Source organism: Scyliorhinus torazame, chromosome 15 (genome assembly GCF_047496885.1).
Source record: "Scyliorhinus torazame isolate Kashiwa2021f chromosome 15, sScyTor2.1, whole genome shotgun sequence".
In the NCBI taxonomy this organism is placed as follows: domain Eukaryota; kingdom Metazoa; phylum Chordata; class Chondrichthyes; order Carcharhiniformes; family Scyliorhinidae; genus Scyliorhinus; species Scyliorhinus torazame.
The window spans coordinates 162,271,500-162,298,603 of NC_092721.1; the positions used below are offsets into that span (position 1 = coordinate 162,271,500).

General features: G+C 46.1%; 1 protein-coding gene across 3 annotated transcripts in view; it reads left to right on the plus strand.

Annotated features, from left to right (window-relative positions):
* The window catches only part of nbeaa (neurobeachin a), a 1,435,335-nt gene that overhangs the window by 943,241 nt on the left and 464,990 nt on the right, over window positions 1-27,104 (plus strand). For all 3 annotated transcript variants that reach the window (XM_072477018.1, XM_072477016.1, XM_072477017.1), the window contains one exon: window positions 13,839-13,963. In XM_072477018.1, coding sequence (XP_072333119.1) covers window positions 13,839-13,963 — 125 coding nt within the window. The remainder of the gene's footprint in view (window positions 1-13,838; window positions 13,964-27,104) is intronic.

Sequence of the window (27,104 nt, forward strand, 5' to 3'; positions counted from 1 at the left end):
AGACCTGGCCCTGCCAAATCTTCTGTTCTACCACTGGGCCAGGAGAGGGTGAGGGGATGACTAAGGTAGGCGGAGGCAGACTGGGTCCAAATGGAGGAGCCCTCCTGCACAGGGACCTCCTCCGAGCGCTGGCCACTGCGCCACTCTCTGCCCCCCCCCCCCCCCCCACACACACACACACATACGCACACACACACACACACACTCCGGGAGCCCAGTGGTAGTAGCCACCTCAAAGATGTGGAACCAAGTCAGGCACCATTTTGAACTGAGCGAGATGTCCACGGGAACCCCCATCTGCAACAACCACAGGATTGCGCCAGCAGGGATGGATGGTACATTTGAAATGTGAGGGGGAGACAGAGGGACACTGACTGATGAGGACATGTACATGGACGAAAGACTGGTGACTCTGGGGGAACTCACAGAGAAACTCCAACTTCCAGAAGGGAACAAGCTCAGATATTTGCATCTGCTTAACACCCTTCACAAGGAGGCAGAAATATCCACTTAGAACCCCCCCCCCCGCAACCCCCCCTGCCCCCCCCCCTCCCCTCTGCCCCACCCCACCAGCGGAACAAAACCTTTAGACAAGAAAGGGGAGGAACCCCAACCACACCAAGACACAGAAGGGGGAAACTGGGTTCAACCCCTACCGCCAAGCAGCAGGGGCCCCAGTGGAACCTGACAAACCAGAGTAAAAATCAAACACGGATGTAGTAATGTAAATACTATCCAGCATCAAAGCCCCAATCACAGCTATGGTGGCAGCGAGGGGCTCAAGGCTGGTTGTTCTGACCATGTATAGTTTTCATTTTCGTTGTTGTATAAACTCTGCGTGAGAAACCCAACTTCTTTGCTTTTCTATCCTGTAACTGGTACTTGAAACACCAATTAAAACATTTTTAAAAGTTAAAGTGGAATGGGATTGCGGATAGTGTCTTGAGGTGAATAGAAAGCTGGTTGGCAGACAGGAAGCAAAAAGTTGGAATAAATGTGTCTTTTTCCGATTGGCAGGAAGTGACTAGTGGGATACCGCAGGGATCTGTGCTAGGACCCCAACTGTTCACATTATATATTAATGATTTGGACAAGAGAACTAAGTGTAGTATCTTCAGATTTTTAGATGAAACAAAGTTGGGTGGGAAGGTGAGTTGTGAGGAGGATGCAAAGATGCTTCTGCAGGATTTGGACAGGCTCAGTGAGTGGGCACGTGCATGGTAGATGCAGTATAATGTGGATAGATGTGAAATTATCCACTTTGGTAGAAAGAATAGGAAGGCAGATTATATTTAAATCAGTGTAAATTGAGAGAGGTGGATACTCAGCGATACCTTAATGTCCTCATGTATCAGTTGCTGAAAGTAAGCTCGAAGGTACAGAGGGCAGTAAAGAAGGCAAATTGTATGTTGGCCTCCATAACGAGAGGATTTGAGTATAAGAATAGGGATATTTTACTGCAACTGTATGGGGCATTGGTGAGGCCACACCTGTAGTATTGTGTGCAGTTTTGGTGTACTTATCTGAGGAAGGATGTTCAGCAAAGGTTTACCAGGCTGATTTCTGGGATGGCGAGACTGATATATGAGCAGAGACTAAGTCTGTTAGGATTATATTCACTGGAGTCTCGGAGAGTGAGAGGAGATCCCATAGAAACTTATAAAATTCTAACAGGATTACACAGGGTAAATTCAGAAAGAACGTTCCCGATGATGGGGAGTCCAGAACCAGGCATCATTGTTTGAGGATAAGGAGTAAACCTTTTAGGACTGAGGTGAAGAGAAATGTTGTCACCCAGAGAGTGGTGAATCTGTGTAATTCACTGCTACATAAAGTAGTTGAGGCCAAAATGTTGTGTAATTTCAAGAAGGAATTAGAATTCCCCTGTGGTTGTCCCCCTCTCGAACAGATATACCCCTTTGGATACTGTCGGGGGGGACAGCCTATCAGGGGAAAACAGCAGCAGCCAGAGCAGTGGCACCACGGCTGGCTCTGATGTTCAGAAGGGAGGGTCAAAGCGCAGAAGAGTAATAGTTATAGGGGACTCTATAGTCAGGGGCACAGATAGGCGCTTCTGTGGACGTGAAAGAGACTCCAGGATGGTATGTTGCCTCCCTGGTGCCAGGGTCCAGGATGTCTCCGAACGGGTAGAGGGAATCCTGAAGGGGGAGGGCAAACAGGCAGAGGTCGTTGTACATATTGGTACTAACGACATAGGCAGGAAGGGGCATGAGGTCCTGCAGCAGGAGTTCAGGGAGCTAGGCAGAAAGTTAAAAGACAGGACCTCGAGGGTTGTAATCTCGGGATTACTCCCTGTGCCACGTGCCAGTGAGGCTAGAAATGGGAAGATAGAGCAGACAAACACGTGGCTAAACAGCTGGTGTAGGAGGGAGGGTTTCTGTTATCTGGACCACTGGGAGCTCTTCCGGGGCAGGTGTGACCTGTATAAGATGGACGGGTTGCATCTAAACCGGAGAGGCATAAATATCCTGGCCGCGAGGTTTGCTAGTGTCACACGGGAGGGTTTAAACTAGTATGGCAGGGGGGTGGGCACGGGAGCAATAGGTCAGAAGGTGAGAGCATTGAGGGAGAACTAGGGAATAGGGACAGTGTGGCTCTGAGGCAGCGCAGACGGGGAGAAGTTGCTGAACACAGCGGGTCTGGTGGCCTGAAGTGCATATGTTTTAATGCAAGGAGCATTACGGGTAAGGCAGATGAACTTAGAGCTTGGATTACTACTTGGAACTATGATGTTGTTGCCATTACAGAGACCTGGTTGAGGGAAGGGCAGGATTGGCAGCTAAACGTTCCAGGATTTAGATGTTTCAGGCGGGATAGAGGGGGATGTAAAAGGGGAGGCGGAGTTGCGCTACTTGTTCAGGAGAGTATCACAGCTATACAGCGAGAGGACACCTCAGAGGGCAGTGAGGCTATATGGGTAGAGATCAGGAATAAGAAGGGTGCAGTCACAATGTTGGGGGTATACTACAGGCCTCCCAACAGCCAGCGGGAGATAGAGGAGCAGATAGGTAGACAGATTTTGGAAAAGAGTAAAAACAACAGGGTTGTGGTGATGGGAGACTTCAACTTCCCCAATATTGACTGGGACTCACTTAGTGCCAGGGGCTTAGACGGGGCAGAGTTTGTAAGGAGCATCCAGGAGGGCTTCTTAAAACAATATGTAAACAGTCCAACTAGGGAAGGGGCGGTACTGGACCTGGTATTGGGGAATGAGCCCGGCCAGGTGGTAGATGTTTCAGTAGGGGAGCATTTCGGTAACAGTGACCACAATTCAGTAAGTTTTAAAGTACTGGTGGACAAGGATAAGAGTGGTCCGAGGATGAATGTGCTAAACTGGGGGAAGGCTAATTATAACAATATTAGGCGGGAACTGAAGAACATAGATTGGGGGCGGATGTTTGAGGGCAAATCAACATCTGACATGTGGGAGGCTTTCAAGTGTCAGTTGAAAGGAATACAGGACAGGCATGTTCCTGTGAGGAAGAAAGATAAATACGGCAATTTTCGGGAACCTTGGTTGACGAGTGATATTGTAGGCCTCGTCAAAAAGAAAAAGGAGGCATTTGTCAGGGCTAAAAGGCTGGGAACAGACGAAGCCTGTGTGGCATATAAGGAAAGTAGGAAGGAACTTAAGCAAGGAGTCAGGAGGGCTAGAAGGGGTCATGAAAAGTCATTGGCAAATAGGGTTAAGGAAAATCCCAAGGCTTTTTACACTTACATAAAAAGCAAGAGGGTAGCCAGGGAAAGGGTTGGCCCACTGAAGGATAGGCAAGGGAATCTATGTGTGGAGCCAGAGGAAATGGGCGAGGTACTAAATGAATACTTTGCATCAGTATTCACCAAAGAGAAGGAATTGGTAGATGTTGAATCTGGAGAAGGGGGTGTAGATAGCCTGGGTCACATTGTGATCCAAAAAGACGAGGTGTTGGGTGTCTTAAAAAATATTAAGGTAGATAAGTCCCCAGGGCCGGATGGGATCTACCCCAGAATACTGAAGGAGGCTGGAGAGGAAATTGCTGAGGCCTTGACAGAAATCTTTGGATCCTCGCTGTCTTCAGGGGATGTCCCGGAGGACTGGAGAATAGCCAATGTTGTTCCTCTGTTTAAGAAGGGTGGCAGGGATAATCCCGGGAACTATAGGCCGGTGAGCCTTACTTCAGTGGTAGGGAAATTACTGGAGAGAATTCTTCGAGACAGGATCTACTCCCATTTGGAAGCAAATGGACGTATTAGTGAGAGGCAGCACGGTTTTGTGAAGGGGAGGTCGTGTCTCACTAACTTGATAGAGTTTTTCGAGGAGGTCACTAAGATGATTGATGCAGGTAGGGCAGTAGATGTTGTCTATATGGACTTCAGTAAGGCCTTTGACAAGGTCCCTCATGGTAGACTAGTACAAAAGGTGAAGTCACACGGGATCAGGGGTGAACTGGCAAGGTGGATACAGAACTGGCTAGGCCATAGAAGGCAGAGGGTAGCAATGGAGGGATGCTTTTCTAATTGGAGGGCTGTGACCAGTGGTGTTCCACAGGGATCAGTGCTGGGACCTTTGCTCTTTGTAGTATATATAAATGATTTGGAGGAAAATGTAACTGGTCTGATTAGTAAGTTTGCAGACGACACAAAGGTTGGTGGAATTGCGGATAGCGATGAGGACTGTCTGAGGATACAGCAGGATTTAGATTGTCTGGAGACTTGGGCGGAGAGATGGCAGATGGAGTTTAACCTGGACAAATGTGAGGTAATGCATTTTGGAAGGGCTAATGCAGGTAGGGAATATACAGTGAATGGTAGAACCCTCAAGAGTATTGAAAGTCAAAGAGATCTAGGAGTACAGGTCCACAGATCACTGAAAGGGGCTACACAGGTGGAGAAGGTAGTCAAGAAGGCATACGGCATGCTTGCCTTCATTGGCCGGGGCATTGAGTATAAGAATTGGCAAGTCATGTTGCAGCTATATAGAACCTTAGTTAGGCCACACTTGGAGTATAGTGTTCAATTCTGGTCGCCACACTACCAGAAGGATGTGGAGGCTTTAGAGAGGGTGCAGAAGAGATTTACCAGAATGTTGCCTGGTATGGAGGGCATAAGCTATGAGGAGCGATTGAATAAACTCGGTTTGTTCTCACTGGAACGAAGGAGGTTGAGGGGCGACCTGATAGAGGTATACAAAATTATGAGGGGCATAGACAGAGTGGATAGTCAGAGGCTTTTCCCCAGGGTAGAGGGGTCAATTACTAGGGGGCATAGGTTTAAGGTGAGAGGGGCAAAGTTTAGAGTAGATGTACGAGGCAAGTTTTTTACGCAGAGGGTAGTGGGTGCCTGGAACTCACTACCGGAGGAGGTAGTGGAGGCAGGGACGATAGGGACATTTAAGGGGCATCTTGACAAATATATGAATAGGATGGGAATAGAAGGATACGGACCCAGGAAGTGTAGAAGATTGTAGTTTAGTCGGGCAGTATGGTCGGCACGGGCTTGGAGGGCCGAAGGGCCTGTTCCTGTGCTGTACATTTCTTTGTTCTTTGTTCTTTGTTCTTTAGATAGATATCTTGGGGCTAAAGGGATCAAGGGGTATGGGAGGAAGCGGAATCAGGGTATTGAACTTGATGATCAGCTATGATCATAATGAATGGCAGAACAGGCTTGAAGGGTCGAATGACCTCCTCCTGCTTCTATTTTCTATGTATGTTTCTATGTAACATGAAAACTCCACATGGAAAGTCAGCCAAGACTGGAATTGAACCCGGGTCCCTGGCGCTATGAGGCAGCAGCGCTAAGCACATGGCCACTTGCTATCAAGTTACCCTTGAATAGAGCAGAAATCAAATTGATTGATTAAAAAGTAAGAAAAGGGCAGAGAGGAACATTTGTGAAGCAACAAAGTATTTGTGGACAAAAGCAAAATGCTGCGGATGGCATTATGGTGAAATCTGAAAGAAAACAAAATGCTGGAAATACTCAGCAAATTAGGCACAATCTGTGAGAAAAAAAAGTTAGTGTTTCAGGTCTGTGACCTTTGAACAGGACTGAGAAAGGTTAGAAATATAGGTTTTGAACAAGTGAAAGGGGTTGACAGACGAAGAACAATAGAAGCTCTTTAATTGGATGTAAGGCAGGACAGAATAGATGTCAAAGCCAATGGCGATGGGACAAGTCAAGCAGCAAAAGCATCTAAAGCATGTGTGAATTGGCAATATTACACCTTTCCAAAAGATCCGTGATGAAGAAAGAAACAAGAAAAAAGCAAACCAACAATAAAAAACATGAAACATCTAAGGAGACAGGGATTTTTATTATTCTTTCAAAGTATGTGGGTGCCGCTGGCAATGCCAGCATTGATTGTCCCATCCAAATTCCCCTTGAACTTTATGGCTTGCTGGCCCATTTCAGAGAGATTATGATCTAAAAATTCTGAGCTCAGTTGAATCCAGAAGGCTGTAAAGTACCTGGTCAAAAGATGAGGTACTGTTCCTCAAGCATGCGTTTATCTTCATTGGGACACTGCAGCAGGTCAAGGACAGAAAGATCAGAGTGGTAACAAGGCGAGGAATTGAAATACAGGTGAAAGGAAGCTCTGGGTTATGCGTGTACACTACATTGAGATGTTCTACAAAAATTTGCCCACTCTGAATTTGGTCTCCCCGATGTAAAGAAAACCACATTGTGAACACAATGAATTGGAAAAAAATACGAGTAAGCCGCTGTTTTACATGGAAGGAGTGTTTGAGACATGAGTAGTAGAGGAGGGGAATTAAAAGGCCAAATCATGCATGAAAAGATGCCGTATGGAAAGGTTGGGTGTGAGGGATGAGAAGGATGGACCATGGTGTTGGAGGGGAAACGGATTGTTCAGAAGGCGATATGCTCAAGTTGCATTATAGGACTTTGGAAGAAAAGGAAGATTAAAGTTAATGTGGTTGTTGGAGAGAGTGGAAGGGTAAAGGTAGAATACTTGAGGGGCATTTGACAGTAGTGATCTTGATGAAACTGGGAACTGGTGGAATGAATTTGGACAGGCAGGCAGTGAGGCAGGAAGAGTTAAAAGAAGCAGGCATTCGGCATTAAGGATTTAATTAATGCGTTAATAGAGAAATGTCAGAATGGGATAATTGAGGTTTCAGTTGAATGGAGGAGAAGGACGTTTTGGGGGTTAACAGTGGTAATTATGTAAATGGTCACAATTGGGGCATAAAGATGTGCAAGAGAAAGATAATTCAATTGGGGTACAGAGGTGCAAGGTTCAATGTTCCTCAGGTACTTGTGTGTACCTGTGTCCCAAACTTTGCAAAATAATGCAAATTCAATTATGTTAAATATTTTTGTGGTGTTCCTGGCATCTAGAGCATGCAGTATTAGCAGCACTATGGCAGCGAATCATCAGCTTCTGAAGAGTCAGGCTAAAAAATGGTAGGAGTTTATTTCTTAAGCAATGATGCATTTTAGGACCTTGGAAAGCACTGGCATTGTACTAAAGAATAAGCTGGGAAAAAGTGTTCTCCTTCAATAAAAGATAGAACAGTTTGGAATGTTGACTCTTTAACAAGGAGAGGGCCATTAAAGACCAAAATTCCATTATGTGGAACTCTCATGATATGCTTAGGTTCTCAATTTTCAGTCAGGCATTCCAAATTGAGCTCCTGACAAATCTTATACATAACCTGGTGCACAGACTTCAATACCCTAGATGCTCTCAAATTTCCTACACTCAACATATTTTTTAAAATAAATTTAGAGTACGCAATTATTTTTTCCAATCAAGGGGCAATATAGCGCCGCCAGTCCACCGATCCTACACATCTTTGGGTTGTGGGGGTGAAACCCACGCAAACACGGGGTGAACCTGCAAACTCCACAAGGACAGTGACCCAGGACCGTGATTCGAACCCGGGCCCTCAGCGCCGTAGGCAGCATAACCACTGCACCACCGTGCTGCCCTTCCACTTGACATATTAAATGTGGAGTAGATAACAGGGGCGAAATTCTCTGGAAACGGCGCGATGTCCGCCGACTGGCGCCCAAAACGGCGCAAATCAGTCGGGCATCGCGCCGCCCCAAAGGTGCGGAATGCTCCGCATCTTGGGGGGCCGAGCCGCAGCCTTAAGGGGCTAGGCCCGCGCCAGACGAATTTCCGCCCTGCCAGCTGGCGGAAAAGGCCTTTGGTGCCCTGCCAGCTGGCGCGGAAATGACACCTCTGGGCGGCGCATGCGCGGGAGCGTCAGCGGCCGCTGACGGCATTCCCGCGCATGCGCAGTGGAGGGAGACTCTTCCGTCTCCGCCATGGAAAAGAGTGCCCCCACGGCACAGGCCCGCCCGCGGATCGGTGGGCCCTGATCGCGGGCCAGGCCACCATGGTGGCCCATCCCAGGGCCAGATCGCCCCGCGGCCCCCCCAGGACGCCGGAGCCTGCCCGCGCCGCCTTGTCCTGCCAGTAAGAGAGGTGGTTTAATCCACGCCGGCGGGACAGGCATTCTAGCGGCGGGACTTCTGCCCATCCGGGCCGGAGAATCGTGGGGGGTGGCCCGCCAACCGGCGTGGCGCGATTCCCGCCCCCGCCGAATATCCGGTGGTGGAGAATTCGGCAACCGGCGGGGGCGGGATTCACGCCAGCCCCCGGCGATTCTCCGACCCGGCGGGGGTTCGGAGAATCTCGCCCCAGGTTTCTGAACAACATCCACCCTTCTACAGAACAGTGTGAAGTAACATTTCTTCCACACAAGTGCCAGATAATGACCATCTCTAACAATATTCTTGAATGTCACCATTGATCAAAAGGTTAACTGGACCAACCAGAGAAATGTGACTACCAGCACAGGTTGTACGATGGGTACTCTACAGTGAACCATTAACCCCTTGACTCCCCAAAACCTTTTCAACATCTACAAGACAGAAGGCAGGATTGTGATAGAATGTTGTCCACTTGCCAACAGCATTCCCAAAAACCCAGGACAGAGCAGTTTGCTTGATTGCAACCTAACCTCAAACATTCATTCCCTCTATCACCAGTGCAATGGTTGTAGTATCTACCATCTACATGATGCAATGCAGCAACTCGCCAAAGCTGCTTTGACACCACCTCCCAGACCTGCAACCTCAACAGCTATAGGAGCAAGAAAAGCAAGCGAATGGGAACACTGCCACATGAAAAGCTCCCCTGAAAGTCACCCACCATCCTGTCATGAAATATATCACCCTTTCTTTATTGTCACTGGGCAAAGTTCTCCGTTTGAGATAAGTGTTGACGCCGGACTGAATCGCAAGGGGTTCACATTCCCTTTGGGGGCGCCAATTACGGAGAAATTCAAGACATGCTGATGGACTGGCACTCTGCCCAAGAGAATCTAGAGCAATTCTCACTCCCGCCGACGTTGGATTCACTGGGGCTGGAATTGGCACTGGAGAGCTTGACGAGCTAGAGCTGCTTACAAGCACTCCACTCCCCACACACACTCATTCCAGTCAAGACGATGGTTCGATGAAGAGCTACTCCAAGGTTCATGAAGAGTGGGCTGGACAGATTGATCTGCGGATGTAAACTGGAAGTGGCAGAGACAGCGAGTGCTGTGGGCCTCACCAGGTGGATTGGCTTGCAATGTTGCAAAATGATGAATGACCACCTTCGGTCAGCTCAAATGAATCATCACCTTTGTGCCCCTGGCCATAAACCCCCTCCCCCACAAAAGGATATATGGGCAAGTGAGATGGAATGGCCAGCACGCGTGCAGGTCCACCCAGGCCGACAGTGGAATGTGATTGTAAAGGCAGGAGTCAGACGATGTCAAACAATGAGGAGCGCTAGAGCTCATCTCAGTGAGTCACCATCATCCTCCGTCTGATGGACAAGACCCGATAATACCCTCAACCTAGGGTGAATGCCCTGCACTGATGCTGACAGGACATGGGGAGGGTGGGGTGGGTTGGCAAGGGAGCTAGGGTGGTGGGATGGAGTGAAGGGAGGAGAGTTAGGGGAGGATGTGAGTGGCTGTGGGGAAGAGGGCACCACTTGGAAGGGGGTTGAAAAGAGAATGGAGAGGTGGGACAGGGTCGGAGCTGCCGTTGGCCATGCCTCTTAATCTGAAAATTGGGAGGTGATTAAGTATTCCCGTGTACGGCGGCCCTGAAGCACAGTTGGGCGGCCTGCGATGCCAACCCAGACTCCATGCCCGGATTGTCGTGGACATCCTCCTCATCCTCCTTGTCAGAAGAAGCCTGACGTTCGTCCTCCTCCAAAATGTTCCCCCTCTGCTGCATGATGTTTTGAAGGACGCAGCAGGCTACCAAGATGTTGGAGACTCTCCTGGGGCTATACTGGAGAGTCTCACCGGAGCGTTCCATGCACAGAACTGTATCTTTCGGATGCTGATGCACCGCTCGATGATGCCCCTGGTTGTTGCATGGGCTTCATCTCAGCTGTTCTACGCCTCAGTCTGGGGCCTCCAGACAGGCATCATTAGCCACGACATCAATGGTAACCCTTGGTTGCCCAACAGCCAACTCCTCTCCCAAGGGAACACCTCCAAATTGCCGGAAACCGACAAGTGCGCGACCCGGGTATCGTACGCAGAAATGCATTCTGTGCAGCTGGTGGTCACACACCAACTGCATGTTCAGGGATTGGAACCCCTTTGTATTTATGAAGGGCACCCCTTGATGAGCCAATGCTCGTAGGGGGACATGTGTCCCGTCTATCACCTCCTGACCTGGGGCATGCCAGTGATGACGGCGAATCCCGCTGCCCAGGCATCCTGATCGGCTTGGTCCAGATTGAAGGTGATATAGTCCATTGCCCAGGCAAATTAGGGATCCATGACAGCGCAGATGCATCTGTGAACGGATGTCAGCGATATATCAGACAGGCGCGGCGCCTGCAAAGATCCAGAGGCATAGAGGTTAAGGGTGACCCTCACCTTGACAACCATTCAGATGGTGCGCCACCATCTGAATAAACAGAGTCTCTGGCAGCAGACGTGGTCCGGCAGGTCCTCGAGCGACAGGCGCTGACATTACAAATGTGGCCTGAAACGGCGCCTCCTTTGCACCTCCTCCTCCTTGGCCTGTTGGACAGCCGCCTCTCCAGCCTCAGGTCACCCAGTCTCAGTTTGATCTCCCCAATGTAGAGGAGACCATATTGTGAGCTGCGAATATAGTACACTAAAGAAGTACAAGTAAAACGCTGCTTCACCTCGAAAGAGTGTTGGGATCTTTGACAGCGATGAAAGAAACCAACCTTTTTTACTGATGCTCAGCTATTGCTCTGCTTTGTGTCTAAGCACATGTTAAATAAATAATTGTCTGGCAGTGCCCGTTTAATCTTAACCTTCATCAACTTCACCAAATACCATCATCTTCACCTACGTGGCATTGTCATCTTTCCAGTCCTCACTATCTCCAGGGACTCAATCATATACATGCCTGTCTCTGGCCACTTCCTTATATCGCTTCACCATCTGCAACTCTCTACCTATCTGCATCTCATTCAGCCCTGGAACAAAACTGCACCGCAGCTACTGACCAGTTCATTCTCTAACTTGTTTTCCTCTAGCTATCTTGCCATCAGGACACTGTTGACCGGGTACAGAGTTCTCTATTTCTGAATTCAATGACCTGCCCAATCCCCATCATTCCCCAAGTCAAATTTCCACCTTTGCACCCGTAAGTCTCAGGGCTGCAGATTTCATTGCACCAGCCGAACATTGGTCTTGTCATCTAACACTAAATTAGTCTAGTTCATATCAAGGGGTTGTAACTTGCAATGGAATGGTAATTGAGTTGGATTACCACTCTGCTTGGAAATCCAGGCAATCCTATCTCACCTGACCTCCCAACTCTTGGCTGGCGAGATCTGTGCAGTGCAGCTCAAACATAGGGCTTTCCGTTGAGGGCAGTTCAGTTGAAGATGGGTAAGCCACGCCATTTTCTACGGCAGTAGCTGCCATGATCCTGCTAAGTTTAAAGGTCAAACCAGGCTTAAAGAATTTTGACAAGTCAGGGCAGCACGGTGGCACAGCGATTAGCACTGCTGCCTCTCACAGAGCCAGGGACCCGCGTTCAATTCTGGTCTTGGATAACTGTGGAGTTTGCACATTCTCCCCATGTCTGCATGGGTTTCCTCCAGGTGCTCCGTTTCCTCCCACAGTCGAAAGACATGCAGATAATGTGGATTGGCCATGCTAAATTGCCCCTTAATGTCCAAAGATGTGCAAGTTAGGTGGATTGGCCATGATCAATGCGCAGGAATAGGGTGGCGGAGTGGGCTTAGGTAGAGTCCTGTTTCGGACGCTCGGTGCAGGCTTGATGGGCCAACTGGCCACCTTCTGCATTGTAGGGATTCTATCGGAGATGGTAAGTGGATAGGACTGGGGCGGGGGGGGGAGGGGGAGTGGGTGGAAGAAATATTTAATATATTTGTGTTGATAAAGAGTGCGAACATTAACAGAATACACACCAACATTTTAAAAGTTCAGTGACCATGAGATTGACTAGCAACACGAAAAAGTTATTTTATTTAACGTGAGTGTATGAGATAACGGATTTGGAAATGCAACCAAGGCAGCGGGTGTACAATAAATGGAAGATTACTGGAGAGTGTAGAGGAACAGAGGACCATGGAGTGCAAGTCAACAGATCACTAACGGTAGCAGGACAGTCAAATAAGTGATTACAAAAGCATGCAGGATACGTTATTAGCATTGAATGTAAGAACCAGGAAGCTATTGTTAGGATGGTATAAATCACTAGTTAAGCCTTAGCTAGAGTACTGCTAAAACTCCGTTCTGGTCACAACATTACAGGAAGATGTGATCGCACGCGAGAGTGTACAGAGAAGATTTATGTGGATGTTTCCAGGAATTTGAGATTAGAGAATTTTAGCTATGAGGAAAGATTTAATGGACTTGTGTTGTTTTTGTGAAACAGAGGAAGCTGAGGGGAAATTTAATTGAGAGCTATAAGATTGTGCAAGACCTTCACTGATGTTGTAATAATAATTTATCCAGACAATTACCACATGCTAGAACTTTTTGAGCTCTAATTCAGCTTTATTAATAATGAATAAAATTGCAATTTTCTCAGGTTGCTTTTTGCCTGTGGGAATTATTTCAATGAATATTTCAACACATTATTTTAATCGTGGTTCTGCAACCTCAAGTAAAGCAATATTTTATAGTTCCAAGTTCAGTCTGCAGAGGGACTACAGTCATTAAACTGCATGCTGTTTGGTTTGAGGTCCCATTGTATGATTTACAAGCCTTGTTAAAAAACCCTGTAAAAGGAGGCAAGCTGTGCCATTTATAAATGTAATTTGATGCTGTATTTGCTAATGGTCTGGCTCTGATTTATGTGGATGGCAGTTTGTGCTGCTTTGTGACTTTAGGTAGTTCAGTTTGTTAATACTTCTTTATTGTCACAAAATAAATTCAAAAAGCCATTTTTGTTGAAATTTTATATGAATGTGGATTAAATATATATCAAAATGTGGAGGTGGGAAAACAGTATATCAGTTGATTATTACTGGGATTAACCCTCCAAAACTATTAATGCCTTTTTGTTAAATTTGCTTTTAAATTTGCAATTGAAATGTTCTATTTTCTGCAAAGAATACATAATGTAAATGGGAAGAAATGCTCCATAATGTATACTATACCTCCATCTTCTAGCTTTCCGTTTTATGTTCCTGGAATATTTAATGGAAAAACGGATCATTTTTCAAACAAAAACCTAACCTGTTAAATAAATTGAATTGGAGAATGGGTAATACCTGCTGACTCATGCAGCAAATTTTAATAATTCTGAATATATATATATGTTTTGTCTTTTCACAGTCAGCAGCATGACTTTTGGCGCCTAGACTACTGGGAAGATGACTTACGTCGCCGCCGCAGATTCATACGCAATGCTTTTGGATCGATACATCCTGAAGTCCTGTTGAAATCAGCAGAAGATTATGGTTAGTTTTCAATCCTGTTTTTCCTGCCAAGGGATTACTGTGGAGAAATGAAAATTTGCAATGGCAGGCGTAAGCGCTTCATAAAATAGGAAAATTACATTTGTTGAACATTTGGATAGCACAATTGCTTCACAGCTCCAGGGTCCCAGGTTCGATTCCGGCTTGGGTCACTGTCTGTGCGGAGTCTGCACATCCTCCCCGTGTGTGCGTGGGTTTCCTCTGGGTGCTCCGGTTTGCTCCCACAGTCCAAAGATGTGCAGGTTAGGTGGATTGGCCATGATAAATTGCCCTTAGTGTCCAAAATTGTCCTTAGTGTTGGGTGGGGTTACTGGATTATGGGGATAGGGTGGAGGTGTTGACCTTGGGCAGGGTGCTCTTTCCAAGAGCCAGTGCAGACTCGATGGGCCGAATGGCCTCCTTCTGCACTGTAAATTCTATGATAATCTATGATTTAGAATCCATTCCAGGAATTCATTACTGATAACTAGCCTTTTTGTAGCTTATTTTAGCACACGTGTCATACCATTTAACCACCTCAATGCCATTTACTCTAGTTTAGTTAAGAATACAATGATAATCAACTACATGGAACCTGGAATTTTACATTGGCTGCGAGTTGTGCATACAAATAATTAACAGGTAGAAATTTACATTGTACCCATGATGTGTCAATCTGAGGACAGAGCCAAATTCAGCTTTTGGTCTTATTTGAATGCCATCAGCAAATTGCGGTACCTACTCCAGTTTACCTGTTGGGGGAACACATAAATTAGCTGGCTTCTATGCTACATAAATTACAAATTGTGCCTAAGACGAGGGAGGGCTGAAACATACCGACAGTGGACCAGAAATGTATTCTCGGTCCTCGAAGGAGCTCTGTTGTGTCACTTGATCCTGTGGAACAAAATGCCAAATTTCCTGGGACTCCTTTTTGAGTGTTTTGCACCTTTAAGGACAACTGATTAGGCCACTCAACAAGTTCAACAAATGTAACTATGCAAAGCATGCACACATTATGCCCACTTAAGGATGAATTTTACATTTGGCTTTCTACAATTGGCATAAGACCCCAATTTCCATATTTATGAAGCCTAATACCTGTTCTAGGTAAACTCCCATGTCGACTAAAAGTCACTTGAATCAATAAAGCATTTTCAGTGAAAATTAGCAGAATAGATAATGATGTGAAATTCTGAGGTCTTATGTGAATATTACACTGGGGAAAAAGTGGAAGGCAGTGAGTTGAATTTCTTCCCCAACATTTTTATTTATTAGTACATATGAAGCTAAGTAGACTGTATTGCTCTTTCATATTACAATGAAATATTATCTTTGCTCAACTAAAAATAACTAATTGACTTCATCCTAAATGGGCTGGAGAATGGGTTAGAACCTCTGTGCAATTTCAGAAACTGAAATTTAATGATTTTGAAATATGGAATTGCACAAGCTTAGGTTAATATTGTTCTATTCTAACTTAAATTTGAGTAGTTAAAATACACATTTAAATCAAAATGTGCCTCAAAATGACTAAGAAAGAATCTCCAGAGTTACTGTTCTCATGGTGATTATTCTGATCTAACTAATTGTTTAGGTTGGCAAGCGATAGGGATTTGGTTCAGCCTGCTGGTGCACATTCTGCCGCCGGTGTTGGAGTATAATTAATAATGAGTTGCAAGCAACCTTCATCTTGTACAAAACCTGTAATCTTTTATTAGGAATACACTTTAGCTCTTGTTTGTGAAGCCCTCAGTAATTGGCAATTTGTGGAGACGTGAGTATCCCAGAACCCAATTTATACAATTCACTTGGGCATCTAAACCATCTAATGTTAGTACAAACGTTGCATAATAATGTTTTAACTGGGACTCCAACTCAACCAACCCTGCTGGTGACCATTTCAGCCACAATGTGGAATTGCGTAAGTAGTTTGGCTAACATTTATCCCCTGTTTCCCACTCCAAAACATTTTTTCAATCTTCACCCTACCAGATTTCTACCGTTGCTTGGTAAATAAAACCAGCAATATGCAAAGCAGCGTAATCTTGAATGAAGTTACTATTTTGGGTTTTAAAAATAAATTTTATTTTTAGAATTGAGGTGCACACTTTTTTGTTGTTTCATCCGAATAATTTATTTCAGTGAAATATAGACCCAGATTTTAGAAGTGGGGTGGGAACAAAGTTCGCAAGTACCAATGCAAATAGTGCACTTACAGAATTTGGGAAGATAGAGACCTTGCAAACTTATTGGCACAATCCCAAGTAAAAGGTTGCCAGAGCCCGACACCTGGCCAGATTTATTACCTGTCCTACAGGTGGGAGCTGTACTTAGTGGTAGGGTGCAGCAGGAACCCATAGGAATGGTACCTTGCAGTCTGTGGGAGGAATGTTCTGCAGATGATTGAGAAGGACTGGGGGCAGCACTGCTCCTTGTTCTGACCTGCAGAGAGTTCAAACAGAAGTAATTTTAAAAAACTTATTTTGGCCAGCACCTTTTTGCCATGGTTCTACTAGGCTATGGACAATGCAAAACTGCCACTGATGTGAAGGCACTATTACGTCTTGGTACCGATGTCATCAATGGACAAAGCTTTTGACTATCAAGTCGGCCCTCCCCAACCTTTAGCAAAGCCTTGTTGATGGGATAATTCATTGTTGTAAATATTTGCCAGCCAAGAACGCAGTGGATTGGAGCCAGGTGATGGCAGCTTCAAATTGTATCTGCTCTGGGGCGCCATTCTCACTGGCCAAGAGGAACTAAAATTCCATCAGTGGTGAAATTGAATCATAAAGAAGAGGTGATGGCATGGTGGTATTGTTTCTGGATGAGTAATCCAGTGACCCAGGGTAACTCTCTATGAACCTGGATTTGAATCCCACCACGGAACCAGGAATTAAAACATTGTCGATTGTTGTAAAAAACCATCTGGTTCACTAATGTCCTTTAGGGATGGAAATCTGCTGTCCTTGCCTGGTCTGGCCGACATGTGACTCCTGACCCAAATCAATGTGGTTTGACTCTTAAATGCCCTCTGAAATGACATAGTAAGCTATTCAGTTGTATCCAATCGCTACGAAGACTCAGGAATGAAACCAGCTGGACCACCCGCATCGATGTAGGCACCAGAAACAACAACAGCAAAAATCAGGCCTGTTGATCCTACAAGGTCCTCTTATTAACATCTGGGGGCTTGTGCCATACTTGGGAGAGCTGTCTCACAAATTGTCAAGCAGCAGAGTGATGTAGTCATATCCACAGAATCATACCTTAAGGCCAATGTCCCAGACACCATCATCATCACCCCTGGGAATGTCCTGGCCCATCAGATGGTATACAGTTATGAGGAAGTTTCCCTGGGAGATCTGGGATTAGAATAGTTAGGTGGTTGTTCTTGACCGGCACAGACATGATGGGCCAAAGGACCTTTTCTGTGCTGTAGACCTCTTATGACTCTTTGACCCCAACATTGACTCTGAACTCCATGAATTCTCTTGGCATCAAGTCAAACAATGGATTACTGTGTGTCACTCCCACTCAGCTAATGAATCAGTACTCCTCCATATTGGACACCACTTGGAGAAAGCACTGCAGGTGGCAAGGATGCAGAATGTATTCTAGGCAGGGGACAGTAATACCCATCACTAAGATGGCTTGGTAGCACCATTATTGACCAACCTGGTCAAGTTCTAAAGGACATAGCTGGTAGAATGGGTCTGCAGCAGTTGGTGAGGACCCAACAAGAGGGAAATAAATATTTGCCTCATCCTTACCAACCTGCCTACACGCAGACGCATCTGTTCATGACTGTATTGGCAGGAGTGACCATTATACTGTCCTTGTGGAGACGATGTCCCAGCTTCATGTTGAGGATACCCTCCATCGTGTGTGTGGCACAGGTAAAGTCGCCATAGTCCCAGATGACCATAGGCGACTTTCCACTTTCATGGGGAGAGCTGACTGGTGATGATATAACCTGAGGATCACCAAACCTCAGGCGCGGGGCAAGGATGAGAATGTGGAACTTTCTTGAATAACCTCAGCCGGGTACAGGAATTGAACCCACGCTGCTGGCCTCGCTCTCCTTCTGAGTATTACAGCACGGCACAACCACCGTGCTAAATCGGATTGATTTGGAACAGATCTAGCATCTCAATACTGGCCAACTATATGGTGCTATGGGCCATCAGCAGCAGCAGAATTGTACTCAACCACAATCTATAATCTCATGGCCAAGAATATTCACCACTCTATCATTACCACCAAGCCAGGAGATCAAACCTAATTCAATGAAGAGTGCAGAAGGGCATGCTAGGAGCAGCACCAGGCATACCTAAAAATCAAATGTCAAACTTGTAAAGTTACAACACAGGACTACTTGCGTGCCAAGCAACGCGAGCAGCAAGAGATAGACAGAGTTAACCGATTTCACAACCAACCGATCAGATCAAAGTTCGGCAGTCCTGCCACATCCGGCATAAATGGTGATGGACAATTAACTACTTGCGTGCCAAGCAACGCGAGCAGCAAGAGATAGACAGAGTTAACCGATTTCACAACCAACCGATCAGATCAAAGTTCGGCAGTCCTGCCACATCCGGCATAAATGGTGATGGACAATTAAACAACTCACTGAAGGAGTTGCCCCATGTATCACATCAGTGCAAAAAAAGGGGTGAGGCATTTGGTACAATCTTCAATCAAAAGTGCTGAGTGGATGCTTCATCTCTGCCTCCTGCAGAGGTCACCAGCATCACAGATGCCAGTTTCAGCCAATTTGACTCACTCCATGTCATTTCAGGACCGGCCAAAAGCACTGGATACTGCAACGGCTATGGACCCTGGCAATATTCCAGTTACAGTACGGAAGACTTGTGTTCCACAACTCACCATGCCCCTTATCCAGCTGTTCCCGTTAAGCTACAACACTGACATCTATCTGGTAATGTGGAAGATTCACCAGGTATGCCCTGTACATGAAAAGCAGCACAAATCCAACCCAAATCTGCCCAATTACCACCCCATCAGTCTACTCTTGATCATCAGTAAAGTGGTGGAAGGGGTCATCAACAGTGCTATCAAGTGTAACTTGCTTCGCAATAACCTGCTCACGGATGCTCAGTTTGGGTTCCGCCAGGACCACTCAGCTCCTGACCTCATTACAGCCTTGGTTCAAACATGGATGAAAAAGCCGAAATCCAGAAGTAAGGTGAGAGTGACTGCACTTGACATCATAGAATCCCTACAGTACAGAAGGAGGTCATTTGGCCCAAAGTGTCTGCACCGAACCTCTGAAAGAGCACCCCATCGACACCTAATCCCCTGCCCCATCCCTGTAAACCCATTTAATATGTGGACACTAAGGGGCAATTTAGTATGGCCAATCCACCTAACTTGCACATCTTTGGACTATGGGACGGAACTGGAGCACCTGGAGGAATTCCACGCAAACTCCACACAGCCAATCACCCAAGGCTGGAATCAAACCCAGGTCCCTGGCATAGTGAGGCAGCAGTGTTAACCACTGTGCCACCGTGCCTCCCCCAAGTTCGCATTTGAGAATCTTAACCATCACCATTTGATATTCAATGTCATTACCATCGCCCCACCATCAATATCCTGGTAGATAAGGGTGGCATGGTGGCACAATAGTTAGAACTTCTGCCACACAGCACCAGGCACCTGGGTGGAGTTTGGAGATTCTCCTTGTGTCTGCATGGGTCTCCTCGGGGTGCACCAGTTTCCTTCCACAGTCCAAAGATGTGCAGGTTAGGTGGATTGGCCACGATAAATTATCACTTAGTGTGGCCCTAGATAGGGTGCTCTTTCAGACAATTGGTGCAGACTCAATAGGCCGAATGGCCTCCTTCTTCACTGTAGAGATTCCATGATTCGATATTACCATTGATCAGAAACGTAACTGGACTAGCTATATAAATACTATCGCAACAAAAAGTTAGCGGCTGGAAACCCTGCAGCGGATATCTCACCTATTGGCTTTGCAAAGCCTGTCCACCATCTACAAGGCACAAGTCAGGAGCATGATGGAACAGTCCCCACTTGCCTGGATGAATGCAGTTTCAACAACAATCGAGAAGCTTGACACCATCCAGGAGTAAGCAGCCCACTTCATTGGCACCCCATCCACAAATGTTCACTCCCTCCACCACCGCACATAGTTGCAGCAGTGTGCACCATGTATAAATCTCACTGTCGGAACTCACCAAAGTTCCTTAGGCAACACCTTCCAAACCCATGACCACTACCATCTAGAAGGGCAAGCATTGCAGCTCCATGGGAACACTACCACCTGGAAGATCCCCTTCAAGCCACTCACCAGTCTGACTTGGAAATATATCACCGCTCCTTCACTGTTACTGAGTCTCAACCTTGGAACTCCTCCCCAACACCACTGTGGCTAGACGTACGCCACGTGGACTGCAGCGGTTCAAGAAAGCAGCTCACCACTACCTTGTCAAGGGCAATCCGGGATGGGAAAGAAATGCTGGTCTAGCCAGTGAAGCCCACATTCCATGAATGAATAAAAAATTAATTTTAGATCAAATAATCTGATTGTTTTTATCAAAGGATAAACGCAATTGATAACTATATCTTTCTGTATTTGCAAATGCAGAGGTGAATTAAGTTTTCAGTTCATCACAATATCTTTAATCTCAATTTTCTCACCATTATATTCTACCGGCATGTATATCCATGATTCTGATTAGAAAAGCACTTGAACTACAGCACAAGACTTCATTGGTTCTCTGCAACCATCTGGTAAGGGTGTGCTGCAGGTACAACCCAAAGTGGAACCCTTGCTGATTTTCCCTCTCCCCTGACAACTCAATGCTGTGATGGTCAAGATCAGCAATTCACCATCTGTGGGAAAGCTTGAATTTAAATATCACGTAAGGCTGGGATTCAAACAGTCATCAATCAATTTATGGTGTGGGACCACTAATATATTATGCCACTTTTCCCCACATAAATCTGCAAAGAGATTAGCGGATTCCTTCATCTCTACTCAATTATCCAACTAAATGTAAAGCATATGGTCGATATCTAGGTATTGAAGAAGCAGCTTCAACTTAGAAATGTGGCCTCAGTGTAGCAGTGTAATTGAGTGACAGAGGTTAAACCAGAAAGAGTTAATTGAGTTAAGAATTTCAAATAATAACGGGAGAAAAAAGCTTTCTGATCACTTTTGGATGCATATTTGGACAGGGCAGAAGATGCTCTACAATGTGTAACTCATCCAAATAGGAGAGCTTGGTCCAACATCAATCATGGAGTTGGTGCTGAAATACCTGCAGTAACTTCCACAAGAGTTGACTACACCAGCTCAAGAAGCCTCGTTCGTGAGTGTCACTGTTATCTCTACAACAATATCTGGCCCATTGCCTTTGTGTTATTATTTGTTATAATTTTCAGGAAAGAAATTAACAATGCTGAATCTACAGGTGCACTCTTGACACATGGAAGATTTCAAATAACACTGTTGTTTTAATAACTCATAATGTTTCACCCTGTATCAGGCCCCTGTGCCTGACTGAAGTGCTTGTTTATGTACCCCAGTGTTTCTACATGATGGATCTTCAGTAACTAACATGGAAGGGGGTAGGCCTTTTTGTCATAATTCAGGCTAAGGAAATTCTAGTACAGCCACTTCTAAGAGTTCAGCCAGAGAGATTGCAACAACTTCTGGCCTGCCATCGCAACCTGGCCCGGCTTGTTTTTTAGCACAGAAATAGAATGATACCACTTTGTGGTCATGATGGCATCAATCTGATTGCTTGATTGCACTGCTGCAATGTTGCAGCCAATCATCTGCTGGACAGTAAACATGGAGATTACTAAGTTAAGTAAAGCCCCATTTGTTTGAATGTGAACTTGAACCACCAGCTTCTCCATAACTAAATTGACAAACCTTGCAGGTTTCCTGGAACCCATCTTGCTCTCAAACCTTGCAGCAGCAAATATTACCATCCCTGTTTCACCTTTACATTTCATCTCCACTTTCCAGTACCAGTGCGGGTATTTAGAACCTACAATAGTGTTTGATTTACCCAACAGCAAACTTGCATATTGAAATGAATTTCGGGCGGCACGGTGGCACAGTGGTTAGTACTGCTGCCTCACGGCACTGAGGACCCGGGTTCGATCCCAGCCTCGGGTCACTGTCCGTATGGAATTTACACATTGGATTGGATTTGTTTATTGTCACGTGTACTGAGGTACGGTGAAAAGTATTTTTCTGCGAGCAGCTCAACAGATCATTAAGTACATGGGAAGAAAAAGGAAGAAAACAAAATACATAATAGGGCAGCACAACATATACAATGTAACTACATAAGCACTGGCATCGGATGAAGCATACAGGGTGTAGTGTTAATGAGGTCAGTCCATAAGAGGTTCATTTAGGACTCAGGTGACAGTGGGGAAGAAGCTGTTTTTGAGTCTGTTCGTGCGTGTTCTCAGACTTGTGTATCTCCTGCCCGATGGAAGAAGTTGGAAGAGTGAGTAAGCCGGGTGGGAGGGATCTTTGATCATGCTGCCCGCTTTCCCCAGGCAGCGGGAGGTGTAGATGGAGTCAATGGATGGGAGGCAGGTTTGTGTGATGGACTGGACGGTGTTCATGACTCTCTGAAGTTTCTTGCTGTCCTGGGCCGAGCAGTTGCCATACCAGGCTGTGATGCAGCCCGATAGGATGCTTTCTATGCTGCATCTGTAAAAGTTGGTAAGGGTCAATGTGGACATGCCAAATTTTCTTAGTTTCCTGAGGAAGTATAGGCGCTGCTCTGCTTTCTAGGTGATAGAGTCGACGTGGGTGCAGCAGGTCAGATTTTGGAGATGTGCACCCCTGGGAATTTGAACCTGCTAACCATCTCCACCTCGGCCCCATTGATGCTGACAGGGGTGTGTACAGTACTTTGCTTCCTGAAGTCAATGACCAGCTCTTTAGTTTTGCTGGCATTGAGGGAGAGATTGTTGTCGCTACACCACTCCACTAGGTTCTCTATCTCCCCCCTGTATTCGGACTCATCGTTATTCGAGATCTGGCCCACTATGGTCGTATCGTCAGCAAACTTGTAGATGGAGTTGGAACCAAGTTTTGCCACGCAGTCGTGTGTGTACAGGGAGTAGAGTAGGGGGCTAAGTACACAGCCTTGCGGGGCCCCGGTGTTGAGGATTATTGTGGAGGAGGTGTCGTTGTTCATTCTTACTGATTGTGGTCTGTTGGTCAGAAAATCGAGGATCCAGTTGCAGAGTGGGGAGCCAAGTCCTAGGTTTTGGAGCTTTGATATGAGCTTGGCTGGGATTATGGTGTTGAAGGCAGAGCTGTAGTCAATAAATAGGAGTCTGATGTCGGAGTCCTTGTTTTCGAAATGCTCTAGGGATGAGTGTAGGGCCAGGCAAATCGCGTCTGATGCGGACCGGTTGTAATGGTATGCGAATTGCAGTGGATCAAGGCGTTCTGGGAGTATGGAGGTGATGCGCTTCGTGATCAACTATGATCATTATGACTGAAGTCAGGGCCACCGCGGTGACGGTAGTCATTGAGACACGTTGCCTGGTTCTTCTTTGGTGCCGGTATGATGGTAGTCTTCTTGAAGCGAGTGGGGACCTCGGAGTGGAGTAGGGACAGGTTAAAGATGTCTGCGAATACCTCTGCCAGCTGGTCCACGCAGGCTCTGAGTGCATGACCAGGGATCCCGTCCGGGCCCGTCGCCTTCCGAGGGTTCACTTTCAGGAAGGCCGATCTGACTTTGGAAGCTGTGATGGTGGGTATGGGTGAATTATGGGCTGCTGGGGCACTCAACAGCGGATTGTTGGTTACCTGCTCAAACCGAGTATCGAATGCATTGAGTCCATCGGGGAGGGGTGAGCTGCTGCCAGAGATACTGTTCGGCTTCGCTTTGTAGCCCGTTACGTTGTTTATTCCTTGCCACAACCGCCGAGAGTCTGTCTGTGACTCTAACTTAGTTTGATATTTTCTCTTGGCACCTCGGATGGCTTTGCGGAGGTCGTACCTGGATTTCTTGTATAGGTCAGGATCGTCTGTCTTGAACGCCTCCGATCTGTCCTTCAAAAGGAGTCAATCTCGCGATTGAGCCATGGTTTCCGGTTGGGGAACGTACGTACTGCTTTCTTTGGCATGCAGTCGTCCACACATTTGTTGATGAAGTCTGTGACGGTGGTGGCATACTCATTTAAGTTGATTGCTGAGTTCTTATATATGGACCAGTCCACTTCTCTAAGCAGTCACATTCTCCCCGTGTCTGTGTGGTTTTCACCCCCACAACCCAAAGATGTGCAGGTTAGGTGGATTGGCCACGCTAAATTGTCCCTTAATTGAAAAAAAATAATTGGGTGCTTTAAATTTATTTTAGAGTAATACTGCCTATTCAAACTCTGTACCCAATAGCTTGTCCTGGAAAAGCGAATCGATCCTCCACTGGCTTCCGAAGATTGCCATTGCTTTCATCCCAGAAACCTTTCATCAGTTTCATTCTGGATTTGACCCCATTGTTTAATTGAAGATGCTTAGTTTGGATCTGCATTAGTGTTATCTCCTGTAACTGTCAGGTATAATTTTGATTTTCTCTGTGTAAATGTGGCAGAGAAACAAATGTCCTGCCAATGCCTGTCCTTTGTGGCTACATTCAAAACCTCTATTGTAACTACTTCTGATCAGTCACCACAGTAAAGGCCCGGTGGGCCAAGCAAAGCAACAACATGCAGCAATAATGACAAAGTTAATCAGTCATTTCTGTGGCAGAAAATAATGAGATATGCTGAAGAAGGCAGATGGGAGAATTTCTGTGCTCCTCAGAGATATGTCTGCGCAGCACCCAATTCATCTCAGCATGTGCACCCATCCAGTTATGACCTTGAAGATTGGAAAGATTCTTGTAACAAATAAACTGCTGAATCAATGTTGACTAGGAATTCAGGTATATTATAAAGTTATGGCTTTTTGTAAACAGAATTCTGTTGTGAATAAATGGAAATGTTATGTAAGAGATGAGATAAGGCAGATAAGGCATTAACATCTGCTCACCTCATCAAAGCAATCCGTCAGGATAGCACAAAAAGTTAAATAAAACATGATAGAAAAGAGTCACAGGATTTATACTTACAAATTTACAGTAGAGAGATTGCCACTTTTGGATTTACAGAACAATAGGTGGAGCATTTTAAAAATTGAGTACTTAATATTTAACATAAATTGTTGCACTATTTAATTGAAGCATTTCCAAAATTCTGTATTATAAATTGGCTTTACTTTTAAGCTCCTATTACTACAAAAATGTTCTTTTAAATTTAATTGTTTGAGCTCTAATTCAGAAATCCAAGACTATTTTTAACAATTATTTATCGTAGCCTTTTTTCTTTGTGAGTTTTCAGTACTAATTCTACCAGTGCATTGTCTTACAATCTTGATTTTCTAGAACGTTTATATTGAGAAATAAACGTTCATATTTATTAAATTTTGAAAATATTTGTTGTCTGAACATATTGTAGGTTATCAGACTGCTTTGGTTGTTTGAGAAGGTGGTAGGGCGGAGAAGGGGGTAGGGCGGAGGGAGGGGGAATGATGGACAAGGCTTCATCCTATGTCAAGCAGGCAAGGCTGAGGCCTTCCCTGGCCCTGTGGGCTTGCTGGACCCTCACCGCTGCCGCCTGTCCTCATCCTCCGGCTGGTCCTGTGGGTCCTTCCCGGGCTCATCCTCATGCTCCTCCTGATCCGACGTGTCCTCGTCCTCCTCCTCCTCCTTGGAGGTGACCAAATGTTCCTCCCCATCAACCTCCAGCATAACACCCTGCTGCTGTACCAACCACCACAAAGTGTGTGGCCCTCCGGGGGGGGTGTACTGCAGTGCACCACCAGAGCAGTCAAGGCATCGGAACTGCATTTTTGACGAGTCCCATGCACCATTCAATGACAGCCCGGGTGGCCTCATGTGCCGCATTGTATCGGGTCTCCGCATCGGTCACCGGCCTCTGTACTGGCATCATTAGCGAGGTCCTCAACGGGTACCCCTTATCCCCCAAGTGCCAACCGGCTAGTCTCGGTTGGTCCTCGAAGAGGCTGGGGATCTCTGACTGCCCCAGAATGTAGCTATCGTGCACACTCCCTAGGAAGCATGCACACTCGTGAATGATTTTCATGTGGTGGTTGCAAATGAACTGGTGTTCAGGGAGCGGAACCCCTTCCTGTTGATGTAGGGCACTCCCTAACGGCTCGGTTAGCGCAAGGCGGCATGTGTGCCATCCACTACCCCCTGGACCTGGGGCATTCCGTCGATGGCAGAGACCTCTGCTGCCAGGGCCTAGTCCATGTCATAGTTTATATATTTCGCTGCCCGGGCAAAAAGGGCATCCATTACCTCACAGATGCACTTGTGAGCTATAGCTTGTGAGATACCACACTAGTCCCCGCTTGAGGCCTGGAATGATCCTGAGGCGTGGATGTTCAGGGCTGCGGTGATGTTGACGGCCACCGGGAGTGGGTATCCTCCTCCTCCAAATGGTACCAAGTCCGCAAAGAAATGGCACAGGTGCCTGATTTGTTATGTTCTAGGTGTAACATAAGTGGCTTCCTTGTGGTGCACTTGACAAAGGAAGGTTCAGACGTGGAAATAACTTCAACACTTTTATTAAACTATTTACACTTCCATTACTCGGGTTCGACACTACTGCTAATCCTACTATAGCTACCCAGATTGACTAACCAGTTGCTGCAATCCACGTGGTGGGTGTTAAATTGGATCAACCCTGTGTCTCTACTCACTGACTGTCTCCACTGGAAAGAGGCAGATCATGTGTGTGGTGTTCTTTATCTATGGGTTGGTGTAATGCCCTCTTGTGGTCGTGTCACCTCTGTGTGTATCGTGAATGTCCATTGGTCGTGTCTTATCTAACTGATCTATTGGTTGAGGGTGTGTGTGTGATGTTTCTGGTGGTCCCTCTAGTGTCTAGCTAGCCTACATGTATTTACATTGATGCACATCACCACATCCCCCCTTTGTTATATGTTACATATTTTCTGCACACTTTGAGAAAATTGAACAAAAAACAGGTAGATAGGTTGTGTGAGACCAAAAACCATCAATCATCATGTTCAAATGTCTCC